General features: G+C 47.4%; 1 protein-coding gene across 2 annotated transcripts; it reads right to left on the minus strand.

The window, feature by feature from the left end:
* Positions 1-14,035: 14,035 nt before the first annotated feature.
* LOC143679303 (protocadherin-8) lies at positions 14,036-18,128 on the minus strand. 2 transcript variants are annotated; one of them, XM_077155836.1, is made up of 3 exons: positions 15,792-18,128; positions 15,123-15,330; positions 14,036-14,674 (listed from the first exon to the last, which is right to left on the minus strand). In XM_077155836.1, exons 1-3 carry the CDS (start codon positions 18,126-18,128, stop codon positions 14,301-14,303), a joined length of 2,919 nt encoding a protein of 972 aa, XP_077011951.1. In that variant the 3' UTR covers positions 14,036-14,300. The 2 variants fall into 2 exon arrangements, with proteins under 2 accessions (XP_077011951.1, XP_077011950.1); XM_077155835.1 differs by having other exon boundaries at positions 15,501-18,128.
* Between the last annotated feature and the right edge of the window lie 273 nt (positions 18,129-18,401).

The following is an 18,401-nucleotide window of genomic DNA, read 5'->3' on the forward strand; positions in this document are numbered from 1 at the left end:
AAACTACTCAAAATCCACTCAAATGGGTGGAGACATGACATCCCCTAATCCGGTTTAACAACCATTCTTAACTAAATCACATCAACCAGGGAGATGATCTCATTATAGTTTCAAACATACAGTATTGAATAGAGATTATTCTACCTTTATGAAATGGGATTTATATTAAAACATGGCTTTCTTAGGGGGCATATATCCTTTCAAACCAGCACACTGCCCTCTAAGGAGAGTTCTTCTCTCCTTTCCATGTTACCATTGTGGGTTGAATTGTACTCCCCGTCAAAAGACATGTTCAAATCCTAACCCCCAGTTGCATGAAAGTGACCTTATTTAGAAATAAGGTCTTTGAAGATATGATTCATTAACATGTGGCCAAACTGGATGAGAGTAGGCCTGGTGTCTTTATAAGAAGATGAGAGGAGACAGACACAGAGAGAAAGCCATGTGACGACAGAGGCAGAGCTTGAAGTGCTGCCCCTGCAATCCAAGGAATGCCAAGAACTCCCAGCAAAACACCAGAAGCTGGGAAGAGGCAAGGAAGGTTTTTTTCCCCTACTGGTTTCAGATGGAGCATGGCCCTGCCAATACTTTGATTTTGGACTTCTAGACTCCAAAACGGAGATAATAAGTGTCTACTGTTTTAAGCCACCAAGTTTGTGGTACTTTGTTATGGCAGCCCGAGGAGAAGAAGACAATCCCCTTCATATCGCTGGGATGTACATGATGCCACTGACCCCGAAGTGGCCCCTGGAGGAAGGATGCACTGCCAGAGGCATCCGCCACGTGTCCAGAACCTCTGATACATCTTGTTGACCAGGGTACCGACAGGCTATATCTTCAAATCTGTAGTTACGGTCACCACTCATTTCTGATCTTTATACTGTCCAGAACAGTGCTCAGTAGAACACCACCCAGAATTTGGGGATAAGAGGTAGGTGGTGGACATTGGTAATTTTGAGATAAAGACCCGTAGAAATCCTGGGCTGGCTAATAAAGGGAGTGAACCTTCAAAGCAGTAGCCTTTTGTTGTAGTTGAAAAATTAAAAAAAAATATTTATCAAAAACTTGTGTTCCATAGCTGGAGAACCTGCACTGAGGAGGGAGGAGGGAGGAGGCGGATGCCAACCTGTAACACTAGTCAGGGATGGCCTCCTGATCCAGAGACATGGCCTCCTAAAGCCCGTTCCAGTCCTTGCTGACCTAGCATCCAAATAGAACTATGGCTTACGACCACTCAGCACACCTGGACATATGAAGACATGTGGGTAGGCAGGAGGGGACCATCCCATGCTCCATTTCTACTCTTCTGTGCATGATACCTGCAGGGACCAGCCAAGCTGCAACCTTGCTAAGCATGTGGCAGAGACTCCTTAAATGTTTGGGGCTGCTCTGCCGTAAAATAAATGGGATTGAAAAAAAAGGTATGAAAATTGTATCAAGGCCTCTGTAATATTTCATTTTCAGCAGACCGCCAAATGGTTTAGTAATCAGCATTTTGTGCAACAAGAAAGAACAAGCTCATGTTGTTGCAAGTTCTCCACTTACCACGAAAATGTGCTGTAGTTATGGTCACTGGATGACTCTGAAATCTACTTCGAATGCAGATGCTGAAATGTGTCTGGACCTGTGAAGTCTGTATGCCAAGGCTTGCTGGAAGCAACTCTCTATCTCTGTGCACTAGGAATGGTGAGCCGAGGACCACACGTGAGATGCCTTCAAGCCCTATTACCTGCACCTCCTCAGACTCACAGCACTAAGATCAAGGACAGTTTTCTCTAAGAACCAGCCTAACAGCTTAGAAGACTCACTAAAGTTAGAGTCAGCAGACCAGGTTTTGGTCTTGGTTCTGTCACAAATAAGCTACATAGCCCTGTGCAAGTTTGTCTTCCTGAGCCTTAGTCTCCCTGACTGTAAGATAGCAATGGCTAGACTAGGTAGTCTGTAAGACTCCTTCCTCTTCGGTATGTCACATGGCAGACAACAAACCCTCAGTCATTCGTTGCTGCTGTTGTTAAAAGTTATTATTCCGGTTAGTTTTTGAGGCATGGTAGCTGACTCCAAGAGAACAGGTTTGTCTTGTTTTATTCAAGAGTCTGCCTCATGGGCCTAACAGTGCCTGACACAGTCTGGGTGCTTATAAGTGTCAGGTGGATGGATACTTGGATGGGTCTGATTTCTCTTCTCAATTCAATGTTGCCTCTCACGGACACATGTGAGCATGAACTTAAGTACAACCATTCAAACAAAAATAGACTTCTCTTCCTCTGTACACTCCAGCACACAAAGATATCCATACTGATTACTGGTAAAGCCTCCTGAGAGTTAAACACTGGATTCCTGCAGTCATCTCTGGTTTTTCACCCTTCTTATTTCCTCTATCACTTATTTTTCAACATGTCTTTGCAGTAATGATGCCATTTCCCATCTCTCATAACATTTCTTTTTTGTATTTTTTTGAACAATCATTTATTGAACCCCTAAATGTGCTCTTTCCTCAGCTAGGTTCTGCTTGGGAAAAAAAATTAAGTAAAACTGACTACTTCCATCAAGGAATCTATGGCTATTTGAGAAAAGAAAAGATGCCAAAATTTTCTTCTCTATCACTCTGGATACTTGCACATTCTTGCCCTGACTTCTACCCCGCCCCCTTTGCAAATTCCCTTCCTTCAAAACTATTTTCTGCTATCCTCTTTTTTTATCGCCTCAAATGTCTGGTGTCAGTTCATCGTCAAGGAAGTTTAAGCCAACCAGTTCTAGTTCTCACCCACACATTTGTCAAAATCTCTTTGTTGCTGAGTATTTGACAGTGAGGGCATCGTTAGAGAGCCTGAAGCAGAGAACAATGAGTTTGTTTCTATCAGGTCCCACAGAAAATCTATCGCAGGCCAGCCTGGAAACTACACTCCAAAGTTCATTCAGTCAGTGCTTTTCAACTCTTCTGACAATAAGAGCACTTTTTGGAAGGCTTAGCATCCAGTTGAGGTGTTACTAAAGCAATGAGATATTTTCTTTTTGACTATGGAAAATGGTCTAATTTTTCTAGAATTTTGTCTCACACTTAAAAGCGATTTCTATTAAAGTGTCATTTGGTTTTGAGTTTCCACAATGTAAAAAAAAACTTGTGTTCCCCTTGACCGAGGATTGACACTGTTAATGTTTTGTCATAGTCATTGTAAATCTATTTAAATAAGAAGAAATAAAATATTAACTTTTAAGCCCTCTAAGCCTATATTCTTCAAATACTCATTTTACCTTTGCTTTGAGAAGTGGCAGAATGCCATGTAAGAAAGGGCAGAGACAGATAATCAACCTCTCTTGGTTCCAGCAATTCAGCTTTTCCCAACTTGCACAAACAAAAGCAGCACAATCAGTGGACAGATGCTCTTTAGAAGGCGGTTTAGCAGCCATCCCCTCAGTCCATCCCAATATGCCGACTCCATACAGGAGTCTTTCCGAGTTCTGGAAACTATAATTTTCTGGATTTAGTTATGTCTCGTGGGAGGTTTAATAATACTTATAGACTGGTTTCTTGTGTGCTGTGAGGCCTGTTCATTGTGTGGCTGGAGTTAGTGAGCCTAGCAATCCGCACACCCATGACTTAGTCCAACAAATCAGCAATTGCTTGTGTCCACAGCTTCAGGGGTAAGAGAGAACACACTCACACACACAAAAAACGTTTCATTTTTTTTCACATCTCCACAGCTGCAGTAAATCAGATCATCTGACAGTTTTTAGCTGCATCTAAATCGAATACTCCCAGCCTAGAAATTTCCATTATATCACTCAGTGCATGGCAAGCCAATGGACTTCTCTGATTAATGAAGCTGAATCACAGTGCCTTTGTGTTCTGAACATGGGTCTCAGATGTGTGAATGCGAGAGGTCGGCCAAAACGCAACTGGTAATTTATTAAGTGATTTAAAGTGACCGTAAGTCTGGAGACTTAATCTTAAGTAAAAGTCTCCATTTAATAATTATTAAAGAGAGGGATGGGGTAGTAGGGCTAAGGAAAGCACTGGGAAGACACCTGCTTCTGATGATCTCTTCACCTCAGTTTCCCTTTCATAAAATGGGGCCATTCATGATTGCCTGTTCTCATAGGGCTGTTGGGAGCAGTATATTTTAGAAGCAACTAAAAGTGGCTTGGAAAATACCTTACAACAAATCAAAGACAATTTCATCTGGACAAGAGTTGGGCTTTATACCATAAAAGAAGAAAACAACAGACCCAGTCTCCCAGATCAGCTAAGCACGCAGCCAGGAAAGCAGGGGTTATTCTGGTTCTTTTCAGAAAATGGGAAAGACTGTAGGGACTTTTGCAAGCCAAAGGCAATAAGAGCTAGTGTGTTAAACTTCCTACCATTTGAAAATCAGGTAAAGCAGGATAGGGTGCTAAGGACATTTTAGTAGTGTTGTCACCTGTGCTGGTTTGAAAGGATGTATGCCCCCTAGAAGAGCCATGTTTTAATCTAAATCCCATTTCATAAAGGCTGAATAATCCCTAATTAATACTGTATGTTTGAATCTGTAATTAGATCATCACCCTGGAGATGCAACCCAATCAAGCGTGGTTGTTAAGCTGGATTGGGGGAAATGGGTCTCCACCCATTTGGGTGGGTCTTGATTAGTTTCTGGAGTCCTATAAAAGAGGGAACACTTTGGAGAAAGAGCAGTTCAGAGAGAGCAGAGCAGAACAATGTAGCCAAGAGAAGCAGAGTCCACCAGCCAGCAACCTTTGGAGATGAAGAAGGAAAATGCCTCCCGGGGACCTTCATGAAACAGGAAGCCAGGAGAAGAAGCTAGCAGATGTTGCTGTGTTCACCATATGCCCTTTCAGATGAGAGAGAAGCCTTGACTATGACCGCCATGTGCCTTTTCACTTGAGAGAGAAACCATGAACTTCATCAGCTTTCTTGAACCAAGGTATCTTTACCTGGATGCCTTAGATTGGACATTTCTATACACTTGTTTTAATAGGGATGTTTTCTTGGCCTTAGAACTGTAAATTAGAACTTACAAAATTCCCCTTTTTAAAAGTCACTCCATTTCTGATATATTGCATTCTGGCAGCTAGCAAACTAGAACATCACCTAATAGGCTTGGGAGAAAACTTACAACCACTTGGTCCAGCCTCTAATCTGGTTCTCCCTTCCACCTCTTATTCCACTTGTGTTTGCTTGAAAGCTTCCAGGGTGGAATCACCACCTCCTGAGGTAGCCCATCTCAGTTTCTAATTGCTTGCATCCTTGTAGATTGTTTACTAAATCTACCCCAAGAAACAATATTGCATTGAATCTCCTCCTTTCTGTCTGGCCATGGCCCACTTGCTCTGTGTCACTGCCAAGGTTTTACCTCTCAGAGCTGGGTGGAGAATTCCAAAGGGAGCTGGCAATATGTGAATAGCATGGAACTTCGGCTTCAGCCTTCTCCATATTCCCTTTGGCTTCTTCCCATTTGTTATCCAAAGTGGTGTGCTGGGGTGGAGGAAGGGAAAAGGGAAGAGGAGGGCAGTGGCAGGTCAGGTGGTATTGAAATTGTCTTGGAAGATGAGACACGGGTCCTGCCTTTTTAGCTCTAACCTCCATAATTACCATCTTACCTTCTCTCTACTTGGGAGTTTGAGATCTGCCCTTTGTGTTTCTGGCAAATACAGAGTTAAACATTTTGGGGATTGTGGTTGAGGATGATATTCTACAGTTGAGCTACTCTTGAATAAAACCTCACAGAATCAAAGCAGGCCAGAAGGTATGAATTGGCCCCATGGAGCATAATCACTGTCCTGCAGTGGTTCTCAAAGCTTGGGCTTTGGATCAGCAGCATTAGCCTTACCTGGGAACTTGTTTGAAATGCAAATTCTGGGGCCCCACCCTGTACCTACTGAATCAGCAACTCTGGGGCTAGAGCCCAGCAATCTGTGTTTCATCAAACCCTCCAGGCAATTCTGATGCAAATTCAAGACTGAGAACCCCTGTGGGAGGGGAAGCTGGTGGTACCCAGCCCACATCTCCCACCCAACTGCCTGACTACAGGCTGTTGAAGGCTCATGGTGGCCTCTTCTCAGGAGAATTATCCTCCGCCTGATGGGAACCCTTCATCCCCAAGAGGCTATGCACTGCTTAGCCAGAGGCAGATGATTGACAGACATAGGGGTACAAAGGCTGGCCTTCTTGACGCAAGAGATGACCAACCTATACACCAGAGCTCCAGGTAGGCCAGTCTGAAACTAGTCTCCAGCAGAAACCACCTCTTTATAGCTTTCTTCCTCTACCTTCTTCTACTTGCTTTTCTCTCCTTTCTCTGAGAGCAATTCCTCAATAAATCACTGAGAATTCCATCCCCATCTCAGGTCCCACTTCTAAAGAACTTAAGACAATCCTCTAAAATTAAGAGAGGAATTGCAGGATTTATAAAGGTACTTAAGAGTCCCATATGGATACCTGAACATATCTGGATAATTATGAAGAATGTGACTTTTACTGATTTCTGTGTGTAGACAGCCTGGGAGACACACCGCTGTAGGCACAGAGAAGACCGCCCGGGACCGAGCAGTGACATTGAATTTCTTTAGCACTGGATGATGGCTGATCCAGTCCTTAGCATTCCTGCGACACTTCACCATCTTCATTAGTTCATCCTCAGACCAACAGTGAGGCCGGTGATTAAGGGCTTTTGGCTGAGAAGCAGAATGAATCACAACGAAGCCAAGTGATGGCTGAAAGTCAGTTGCTGAATAAAAATGAGGTACTTCCCTCCCCCTCCTCAACAACAGTCCAGCCCATCCTCTGAGGGTCTAATGACATTCAGTGGAAGGAAGCAGATCCTCACCCTTTACCAGCTCCTTTCCTAGAAGTAGCAGGAAATAAATGTAGCCAAATAGTCAAAGTCTCAAAAAAAAAAAAAAAAAAGAGAGACTAATTTCCAACATCTATAGAAAAATAATATTTTCTTCATCTTTACCATTGCTATGTTTGCATATAACAAAGCAGAGATAAGATTATCATCTGAATTATTTGGCCCATGTGGAATCTGGTATCAAAATGGAGTAGAACACATCAAAGCTCCTGCGAATCTCTTGGGTGGGTCTAAAGCGCACTGCCACATTGACCGAGAGTAGAAGGTGGGCAGGACCTGACCTTCGATGGAGAAGCCTAGCTTGCTCTTATCCAGGGCTGATTGCTGCTTTTGCATCTTCCAGCACTCCTGGAGATGCTGGATCTCTGGTCACGTCTGAGTTGAAAACATATATAGCTCAGATTTCCACGGTGAGATCCAATGACTCGTGCATACAGAATCTCTTGGATATGGGCCTGGAACCATGACCTTTCATGCTTGGCTCTTGCTGAATTAGTCCATTTAATGAGCACTTTTATAGCATCCTCATTGTGTACCGGCCAGGGTAGCAGGTGCTGGGGATGCAGAGATGAAAGACGCCGCTAGTCCTTGACTTCAAGGAGCTCAGGGGACAGACAAGCGGTGCGACAACCACCTTCAGTTTGGTGAGTGCTGGGGAAGCATGTAAGAGGGGCACCCTGCCCTGCCTGGCTGGGAAGGAGAAGGCACAGAAGCCCTCCCTAACGAAGTGATTCTTGAACAGGTTTGAAGGATAGGAAGAAAGGGCCAGAGAAGAGAAAAGGTGAAGTGGGGAGGAAGAGAGAGAGAGGAAACAGAATGTCATTCTAGGCAGAAGGAGCAGGAAGGAGAGGTGAAGCATAGCAATTCCTTCTGGCCAAAGAGGTGTGTGTGTGCGTGCATGTGTGTGTGCGTGTGTGTGTGTGTGCATGTGCATGTGTGTGTGTGTGCAGGGGCAGGAACTGGTGATGCAGCAGGACTGAGACTGGAGAGGGAGGTAGCGGCCAGAGCACAAAACGGCACGGGATGTGATGGGTGGCCCTTTGGACTTTATTACTTTATTTTAGGATGATGTAAAATCGTAAAGAGTGTTCATCAGGATAGTGACAAGGTCAGATGTTTGGAAAAGATCATTACGGCAGCAGTGTGGAGGATGGAGGGGAGGGGACAGGTAGTGCACACAGGAGATGCAGATAAGAGAGTGTGCTGGAACCCAGGAAAGAGGCAATGAGAGTTAGAATAAGGTGTTGTGCCTTATTCGGTGCCAGACAGATCTTGACTTTGATTCCAGCTCCTCCTATAATTAGCTGTGTGGCCTGTGGCAAGTTACCTCACTCTCCAAATCTCATTTTCCCGTATGTAAAATGATTTAATGAGAACTCACTTACCTTATAAGGCTGTGAGGGTTCAATGAGATCATACCTGCAATATGCTTAGTGCTGTGACTGGAAAAAAAGTAATCACTAGGAAAGAAAAAGGTGTATCTTTTCTGAGATGGTGTAATCTAGGAATGCCTGGAGTGTACAATGGTAGTGACTAAATGTACAAATTAAAAAATGTTTTTTCATGAGGAAGAACAAAGGAATGTCAATACTGCAGGGTGTTGAAAATAGATGGTTATTCGTATTTTAAAACTTTAACTTATGTGTGAGGCTAAAGCAAAAAAATGTTTATTTGGTACAAAATTTATATTTGAACTAGTGCATTTCCTAATACAACTTATATGGACAGTTTAATTGAACACCATAAGTACATGGAACCCTTGGAATAGGGCATGAGATTTTGTAGGTTTGTCCAGAGTGATGCCCCGATAAATCCCAGAGTGATTTGAACAGGGAATAAAAAAGTATTTGCAAAGTCCCCTCGGGGGAACAGCGAGAAAGGGGGAAAATTCAACTTCCCCATTTGGAGAATTCCTGATAGTCTCACAAACAGTGGGCCAAGCCCTCAATCTTGGGGTTTGTTCATATGAAACTTTTCCCCACAAAGGATAGACCAGGCCTACTAAAAATGAGGCTTAAGAGTCACTCCCAGAGAACTTCTTTTGTTGCTCAGATGTAGCCTCATCTCTCTCTCAGCCAACACAACAAGCAAACTCACTTCCCTCCCCCGTCTACGTGGGACATGACTCCCAGGGGTGTAAACTTTCCTGGCAATGTGGGATAGAAATCCTAAAACGAGCTGGGACTCAGCATCAAGGGATTGAGAAAAACTTCTTGACTGAAAGGGGGAAGAGAGAAATGAGACAAAATAAAACTCAGTGGCTGAGAGATTTCAAACAGAATTGAGAGGTCATCCTGGAGGTTATTCTTATGCATTATATAGAAATTCCCTTTGAGTTTAAGGTGTGTTAGGCTAGAAGGTAGTGCCTGAAACTGTAGAGCTTTGTTCCAGTAGCCATGTTTCTTGAAGATGATTGTATAATGATATAGCTTTTGCAATGTGACTGTGTGATTGTGAAAACCTTGTGTCAGATGCTCCTTTTATCTATGGTATGGAGAGATGAGTAAAACATATGGATTAAAAATAAACACATATAGAGAGAACAAATGTTAAAATTAAAAAATGTACATCTTGGGTAAATGAAAATATTAGTGGTCAGTGAGAGGGAGGGACAAGGGGTATGGTATGTATGAGTTTTTTCTTTTTTCTTTTTATTTCTTTTTTTGGAGTGATGCAAATGTTCTAAAAAATGATCATGGTGATGAATATACAACTATGTGATGATATCCGTTGATTGTACACCATGTATGGAATGTTTGTATGTTAAGAATGTATGTGCTTGTACATTGTTTTATCAATAAAAATTTAAAAAAAAGTAATCACTTAAAAAAAAGGTATACCTTTATTCTTGTTGACTATGCAGTCATACTAATTTGGATAGTCCACCTAAAAGCAGATGCTGAAACAAAAGCTTGGGTATAGGTAGTTTACTTGGGAGGTGATCCCAGGATGTAGAAGAAAGAAGTGAGAAAAGCAAGGTAGGAAAGGGAGAAGAGCCAACAGTGTTTTATACCTGTGGGCAATTGGGGCTTAGATTCACTGGGACCTTCAGGGGGAACTGGTAGAAAACAACTCAAAATTGTCCTTCAAGGATGGGAAAACTGGGGTGGTCACCCACCAACCCCTGTCCCTGATTGACTGAGAGTTGGCCCTGCAGACTGTAAGTCCCCAGCATTTCCAGGCTGCCCTATGGAGATGCTGAACAACCTTCTCTGGCCCCAGCACTGGCCAAGGAGAGCCTTGAGCAAGCTTCAGGCAGCAGAGACATTGGCGCTCGCGACGGAGAATGTTGCCAAGCAATTGGAACTGTCCAACTGCAGCTGAAGTGAGCTCAGAGGTGAGCAGAGGAGATGTGGGGCAGAGCATCAACTCCAGTACAGTAATGTGAAGACACAATGAAAAAAAAAGTTTAAAAAATAGAATCAAGAGGCTCTGATCTATTGGAAAGAAAAAATAAGGGGAGTCTAAAATAACTTTCATGTTTTGGTGGTCTCAATTTATAGTGCCATTTACTGAGTTTAAGACAGTTGCCTGAGTGGCAGATTGGGGCGTGTTAGTAGCAGGGAAGGGGGAAGGATTTTCATTTGGGTATACTGAGTTCAAGACGTCTGTGATACAGCCAAGCGTTATATTGGGTTGGTAAATGGGATTCTCCTAATTCTGCTTTAAAGCAGGTGTGTTTCAGTTGGACATGTTGAAATTCCATAACCCGGTTTTGTGGGAGAAACGCCTGCACACTTATAATGAATGAAGATTTTTCTTCTAGCTAAAAGAGCACATGTAATGTGGAGGTTTAAATGATGGATTTTAAAACAGCCTGGTGTCGCTTTCTCCCTGCTGTTCACTTAATAGTTGACTCCGAACCTGTTGGTGAATTCCATTGCAGATTGTCTCCCTCTGAAGAAGTGGAATAATAAATACTCTTTTGGGTTATTGCATAGCTGTTGAGGACCAAGAGAACACTTTCAAATCTCATCTGGGTCCTTGCAAAGCACCCTGGCCCCTCCATGTATCAGATTACTTTGCTTCAGTTTGCTTCCAAAACTTACAGCTTTCCAATTATCCTTGTGATACTGAATTCAGTACTGAAGTGAATGTGCTTGTTTTCTAAAATGGATTTTTTTAGATGGTACAAGCTTATATTTGCCAAATGAAATAAGCCAGATATTTAGTTAAATATGGCATGAAACTCATCCCGATTATCCTTTTTTCCCCCCTCTCCGTGTGTGTATATATTTGTATTTGGAGACATACATCCTGTTTTTGCTGCCTTTCAGGATGCATTTTTCAATAGACCTTGAAACCACTTACATTTTAATTTTCTGAAGCGGTTTCCTTGATGGATATTTTATTATAGGAAGCATAAGAGATCCAAGTCAATGGGGCCAGACACAACACCATGAAACAGAAAGTCTGGCTTTAACTTTCTCTTTCAAGGTGACCTACCTCTCTCCAAGGACCCTCTCTTGCCTTAATGCTCACTGCCGACTGCCCAAGGGTTGCTGGCCTCCAACCTCCCCAGAGGTATTTGCAGTACCATCACAAACCTCTTAGGCCTGCAAGTTATACCCGTGATGTGTACTTTAAGTGTATGTGTTTGTGGAGTGTTGATTACTCTACCAGCAGTGGGTTTACCTGTAGTGTTCATTTTAGCTATTCATGTTTGTAGAGTATGGCTTACACATGAGGCTCTGGTCTGTCTGGTACAAGTAAAAGAGGTGAAGAGAACAAACCAGTGTTAGAACAAGGCCAGACATCCTGGGTCTTCTCCACCTTCTTTGCAGATGGGGCTGCACAGATACTTAGGGTGGAGACTGGTTCCAAAGGAAGGCAAAGAAATAGGAAACAGGATAGAATATATTGGGTGCTTAGTATAGCCAGGCGTAGTCCTGAGTACTCTGCAGTTAGGTTATCTCATGTAATTTGATAAAACAATGCACTGTCTTAAAAATGTGCTTGAGATCAGGCATTTCTAGAGAAAAGCAGGAAACCTTTTTCATATACCTCCCATGTCTATGAGTTCATACTGCTGGTCCTTAGAACTTCCATCTTTCCTCCCTCCCTCTCTCTTTTCCTGTTTAGTCAAACAGTTTTTCAGACTGATTTGTATGTCAGAGTTCTTTAAATTTCCAAGCAAAAAACAAGCTCTTTTAACAGCCATTACTCTAAGGGGGAAAAAGATGACTATGAAGTCATAGAGGTTTGAAAATTGAGTTTTTTGAGCAATGAAAGAGCTTGCAAAGTACAAAATAAAATAATGACAATGACCTTATTTTACTTTTGAAGGACAAAAGCTGGCGAATGCATAAAGGGACTGGATCCTTTTAGATTGTAGTGTGAGATTATTCATTTTTTTGCTCTGCATTTTATGGAACTGACTCAAAAATAAAGTTTTCGATGTTATAATGGGAGACCCTCTCCAGGGAACCCTCTCTTCTCGAGGCCTCGTCACCATGGCCCTGGAGCTGTCTGGTAACTGGTCACATTCAACGTTTTCCTCCAGAACCTGAGACCTGGGTAGGCTGAGCTCATCAGGCACATGCCCAGCTCCTTTGCCTGCAGAAACCATTGAACTTTGCACAGGCTGTGGGTGACAAAGCACTCATGTGTGCCCACCCTGCTGTTCAGCTTGGAGCCACCACTGGTTTCAATTAGAACTTCAACAGGCAGCTCTGAGGTCTCCTCTATTCATTCTGCTGCCTCACACTCTATAATTAGTAATAAAGGAACACAGGCACTTCACAAATATAAAGGGCTAAACAATAATCAGCCAGTAAAGGCAATGTTCTGAGACTTAACTCCCTTAACTCTTTCTTTCCACTGCTTGATTTCATCTTTCTGCCCTGAATAAGTTGGTGTTAAATCTCCCCCTGGCCATTTATTAGCTGTGGCTTTGGGCATTTCCCCTAACCTCAGGCTCCTTACCTGCAAAATGGAAATAAGGATAGTTCCCAGCTCAGGGGGGTTGTTTGTGAACATAAAATGAGATAATTCCAGACAAGAGCTTTCATGGGGCACTGCTCAGGTAAACACTCAGTCAGTAAATGTCAGCTCTCATTATTATTATCATTTTAATTTGTAAATGAAACAGATGCATAAAGAATAAGATACAGGCATAGGTCTCCCCAAAACACTCAGAAATATTCAACCAGAAATAGCAGGAATTCTATGGAAGATGTAGAATTTTTTTCTTCTTCTTTGTGTATATGATCTTATACCTCGAGTGTATTTTTTTTAAAAAAGCCTATTAACATATATTTTCAAACAAAAGTACAAATAGAGATTGATATAATGACCCTCCCTATGTGTTCCCATACCTGTGTTAATTACTAATATTTTACCAATCTTGTTTACGTCACCCTCACCCCACCCCAGTTTTTCTTTTAGAATATTTTAAAGCAAATTCTGGGTGTGAGGTGCCTTTTTAATACCAACATCCCAGAGCTCCTTGAAACTACGTTTTCTTCACCTTTGAACCCCAGCTCCTAGAGGAGTTGCTGGCAGCTAGTAAACACTTTACAGATGTTTAATGGATGAAGGAACACAAATTTAGCTCTCCTCCACTTTTTGATAGATGCTTAATAACTATTTGCTGCGTGAATAAATGAAGGCAGGAAATCTATAGGGTGCCTGGTGCTGATGTATGTGGAGATGCACATAGTTTAGAAAACCAACAAATATTTTTAGTACTTGGGTGAGATTTCCCCAAATTTGAAATCCCACAGTTTTAATATCGCTGCGAACATTAATGATACCCAAATGATTAGCACTTGAAAGGCGGCTTAGTTTTTGGTACTCATATTATTTGTGAATCTCTCATCAGATGCAATGTCATGCAAAGCAATTAGCAGATTCTTCAAACACATGACAAATCCTTTATTACTGTGCTTATAAGTGACACGGTTTACAGAAAACCAAATGTAATTAAATAACATCGAACTTGAAATCTACCACAGACTCAAGATACACAAGTTATACGTGGCAAGGCAAAACTTCTCGAACACTAGGTTGTTTCAGGTGAAAGATAAATTTCCATTTAGTAACTCCAACATGTTTTGTTTTTTTGTCTTATAGACAGTTCCTTTGGCAATAACTTCCACTTTAGTTTTATTATATAAAAATATAACAAAATTTCATTATATACAAACATTACATTACACAATGTACAGGTTAAAAACACTAGGAAAATGGCAAGCTGCAAGTGAAATTAAAATCAAAATCATGATAAGAAAAATTAAATACTGCACACATTTCATAAAAAGTACATTAACTACAATTTTGTTCATTTGTTTGCAAATACCAAACAGTACCAATGTGATTGGAAACAGCTTCCAACAACTTCATTTTAAGGCACATCTTGCATATTTATATGTACAACACTGAAACCGGTCAATAATTTAGGGGCTTCTCAGGATGGGCTGTATATGTGTGAAGACATGCAGCAAAGGATTACACATTTTCATCGGCTCCCTTCTTTGGGGACAGGTACCTGCCAGGGGGAGACTCATAGAGGGGCACTCCGATCTCTTGCAGGTCTGGGAGCCTCCCTGGGCGGGGAGGGGAGAGCAGAGTGACTGTCCTGTCATAGTCTCTGTGCAGCACTTTCTCATAGACGCTCTGCAGTCCCACCGTCTTGGGCAGCTGGGCCTGGTAGTAATTGTCCCTGCGCAGGGGATCCCGAGGCAACGACGTGCTCTTACAGAAGGTGGACATCTGGGCTGGGGGGTGCGGTGAGGGCTGCGCGTTGGGACCCCCGCACGAGGGGCTCCAGCAGCGGTCCGAGTGGCCCAGGATCCTACACTCGGCGGTGCACGCCCACAGACCTAACATAAAAGCGAAGAAGAGAGGGCAGGAGGATTACCACTGGGGTTATGCACACCTACGCTTCAATCTGCCGAAGGTCAGACAGGGTCAGGGAGGCCAAACGGAAAAACGCGTACTTAGAGGAGAAACGCGAAACGGGATTTGAAAGGCACCTTGCTCCCAGCAGGCTGGCCCAACAGCTTTGGATGGAAATAAAAGACTGACAAGCAGAATTCCCTTCCTCAGCTGGCTAGCGCCACCCCTCTCTCTGCCTAACAGGATGGGAGTGTGTGTGCTTCACTCAAGTGGTGGAGCTGCCTCGACTTGGCATTTTGAAATTCACTGTATGTGAACCCGAGGCCTGGAAAAAGTGGGGGAGAGGAAGAGCAAGTGGGAACCGAGAGGAGGGAGGCTGCGGCGGGAAGGGGACGGGCAAGTGGTGAACTCCGAGGGAAAGGAGGTCCTCACCGCTCTGCATGTGGTTGATGAGATCCTTTTTCAGAGCGTCGCCGCTGATGTCGGAATCGCTGTCGTTGAAATCACTGTCCCCTTTGCCGCTGTCTTTGCCGCTGAACTTCTCCCCTTCTCGGCCGGAGATGGTGTTGAAAGAGTGCCCTTTCCAGACCGCCACAGGGGGCGCGGGCTCTTTCCCGAAACCAGGAGAGGCACCGTAGGTCTACAGCAGGGAATTGGGGAAGGGGAGGGGCGAGGGTTGGAAAAGAAACACAGAAAAAAGTGCGAGAAGTTAAGAGTCTCCCAGGTGTAACCGCTCCGACCCCTCCTGTCCCTTTCCCCAGCCTGTCCGCAAAGCGCGGAGGGGGGCGCCCGGCCGAAGGAAGGCCTCACCTCGGCATGCGCGCCGCGGAGCCGCTGCTGCCCCTCGAAGTGACAGGCGCTTTCCCCTGTGGCGCTGCCGCCCTCCGAGCCCGGCACTTCGGCCGCGGCGGCTGCGGGCGGGGGCGCGTCGGCCGCGGGGCTGCCAAAGGGCGCTTTGCCGCTGCCAGGGAAGGTGAGCACGTCGAACATGTTGGGCCTGGGCCCGGCTCCCCGGGCGGCCTCCTCCGGGGAGCCGGGAGCCGAGGCTCCGCCGCCCGCCGCCCCGGGCCGCTCTTCCCGGCAGGCCCCCCCTTTGCGCACCTCCTTCTTGCGGCGGTTGCAGGTGGTGGCGATGGCGATGATGGCGGCCAGTAGCAGCGTGCAGCTTCCAGCCAGCACGATGATGACGATCAGCGGCGTGTCCCATTGCAGCACCGGCCCAGACGCCCTGAGCCGAGAGCCTGGCGGGCGGGAGCGCTCGGTGCCTCCCGCACTAGCCGGGGCCGCCGGCCCGCGCCCGCCACCTTCTGTTACCACGAAGCTGACCGTGGCAGTGGTGGAGAGAGGGGGGCGGCCGCCGTCGGAAACCACCAGCAGAGCTCGAAACACACGGCCTGGTGGCTCCTGCGAGAGGTCGCGGGTGAGCACTATCTCCCCCGTGCGGCGGCCGATGATGAAGGCTTCGCGCGGCTCTTGCTGTTGCAGGTCGAATGCCAGTTCTCCGTTGGCGCCCTCGTCCGCGTCCTGGGCCTGCACGCGCGCCACGGCCGTGTCCCTTGCTGTGCGCCCAGGGACTGCCACTTCCAGGGACCCGTTGACCGGCGCTGGATGCACCAAGACTGGTGCGTGGTCGTTCTGGTCCAACACCCGCACTTGCACCAGGGCGCTGCTGGAGAGCTGAGGGGTGCCGCCGTCGCTCGCTTGGATACGCACGTCCAGCTGGTGTAGCGTCTCGTAGTCGAAACTGCGCAGCGCGTAAATGGCTCCTGTGGCCGGGTCCACCGACACGTAGGTGGACACGGCACCCCCACCTCGACCCACCTCAGCCTCCAGCAGCCGATAGGTGACCTGGCCATTGCGGCCCAGGTCCGGGTCGCGGGCGGCCACCGTGGCCAAGTAAGCCCCGGGCGGATTGTTCTCGCGCACCGACACCTCGTAGACTGGCTGCGTGAAGAGCGGCGCGTTGTCGTTCTCGTCGCCCACACGCACGGTGTAGGGCCGCACTGTGCGCAGCGGGGGCGCGCCGCGGTCCTCGGCCACCAGCGTCAGGTTATACTCGGCAATGCGCTCGCGGTCCAGCGCCGCTGCGGTCACCACCAGGTAGCTGCCCGCGTAGGCCGGCTGCAGCCGGAAGTGCTCGTGCCCGTAGAGGGCGCAGCGCACCTGCCCGTTGGCGCCCGAGTCCCTGTCCGAGGTGCTGACCAGCGCCACGAGGCTCTCGCGCGCCGCCCCCTCGGGCACCAGCGAGGTGGCGGCGACCTCGGGCGCCCCGGGCTCCGCCGACGAAGTTGCGTCCGACCCCCCGATAGCCGCGGCGGCGGCGGCGGCAAAGGGCGAGGCGGCGGGCGTGCCCGGGGCCGCCAGCGGGGTGATGGCTATGTCGGGCGCGTTGTCGTTGACGTCGCGGATGCGCACGATGACTTTGCAGGTGGAGGCACGGGGACCAGGACCGCGGTCCTGCGCTCGCACGTCCAATTCGTAGGTGTCCTGGCGCTCGTAGTCCACGGGCCCAGCCAGGGTGAGGCGGCCAGAGCGTGGATCAAGCCGGAAGAGGCGGCGCGCCTCGGGTGGGGTGCGGGTGCCGAAAGAGAACACCACGTCTCCATTGGGACCTTCGTCGGGGTCCGCCGCGTCCAGATCAAGCAGCAGCGAGCCCACCGGCGCGTCCTCCGCCAGCTCCACCTCGGCCACAGCACCCTGTGGAAAGGCCGGGCTGTGGTCGTTGGCGTCCAACACACGCACGCTTAGGGCCGCTGTGGCGGAGCGCGGCGGGCGGCCGCCGTCCTGAGCCACTAGGTCCAGGCTGTAGGTGGCCTGGCTCTCGCGGTCCAGCTCCTGCAGCAGCACCAGGTCAGCGCACTGGGCGCCGTCCGCGCGCGTCTGCAGCTCCACGCGGAAGGGGCTGTGTGGCTCCGCCAAACGCACGCTTTGCAGGCCGTTGGCGCCCACGTCCTCGTCCACGGGCACCTCCAGGGGGATGCGCGTGCCCACGGCAGCGCCCTCGGAGACCTCCACGGGAATTTGAGCCCGGGGAAAGCGCGGCGCGTGGTCGTTGATGTCCCTCACCTCCACCTCCACGTGCACGAGCCGGAACAGCTCCTGGGAGAAGCTGACCACGTCGAAGGCCAACACGCACTGCAGGGCCTGGCCGCAGAGCCGCTCGCGGTCCAGGCCCGCGTCCCCGACGGTCAGCTGCCCATCGCCCTCGCGCACCCGGAGCAGCGAGTTGTTGAACTGCTTCATAAGGCGGAAGCTTGTGTCTCCCGACACTTTCATGTGCAGGTCCTCAGCCAGAGTCCCAATGACCGTGCCAGGGGCGTCCTCCTCGAAGGTGCTGTATCTCACTGTCTTGCTCTGGGCCACTGAAAGCACCCAGCAGAGGCTGAAGAGCTGCAAGGGAAAAAGACAGGGGCTGCCCCGGCGCCTCACAGGACTCATACCGCCGGTCCCAACTGTTACTCCAAAAGGCTGAGGAAAGGAGTGTTCTCTGGTTTGCAGGTCCGGGCGTGAGTCCTGGGCTCCCAGGAACACACTGTATGTGGGCCCTGTGTGGGAGAAGTCTGCTGGCTGCAGCTCCGCGGCTCCGGTGGGCTCTGAGGGCGCGCTTATCCGCCCTCACTCGGCGCCTTTCCCTCCTGTCTGCTAGCTGGAGCTGCGCCGCTGCACGCCGCCTGGGCTTTTATAGTCGCTGATACACTAATCATCTGAGCC

The sequence above is a fragment of the Tamandua tetradactyla genome, chromosome 4 (genome assembly GCF_023851605.1).
Source record: "Tamandua tetradactyla isolate mTamTet1 chromosome 4, mTamTet1.pri, whole genome shotgun sequence".
NCBI lineage: Eukaryota > Metazoa > Chordata > Mammalia > Pilosa > Myrmecophagidae > Tamandua > Tamandua tetradactyla.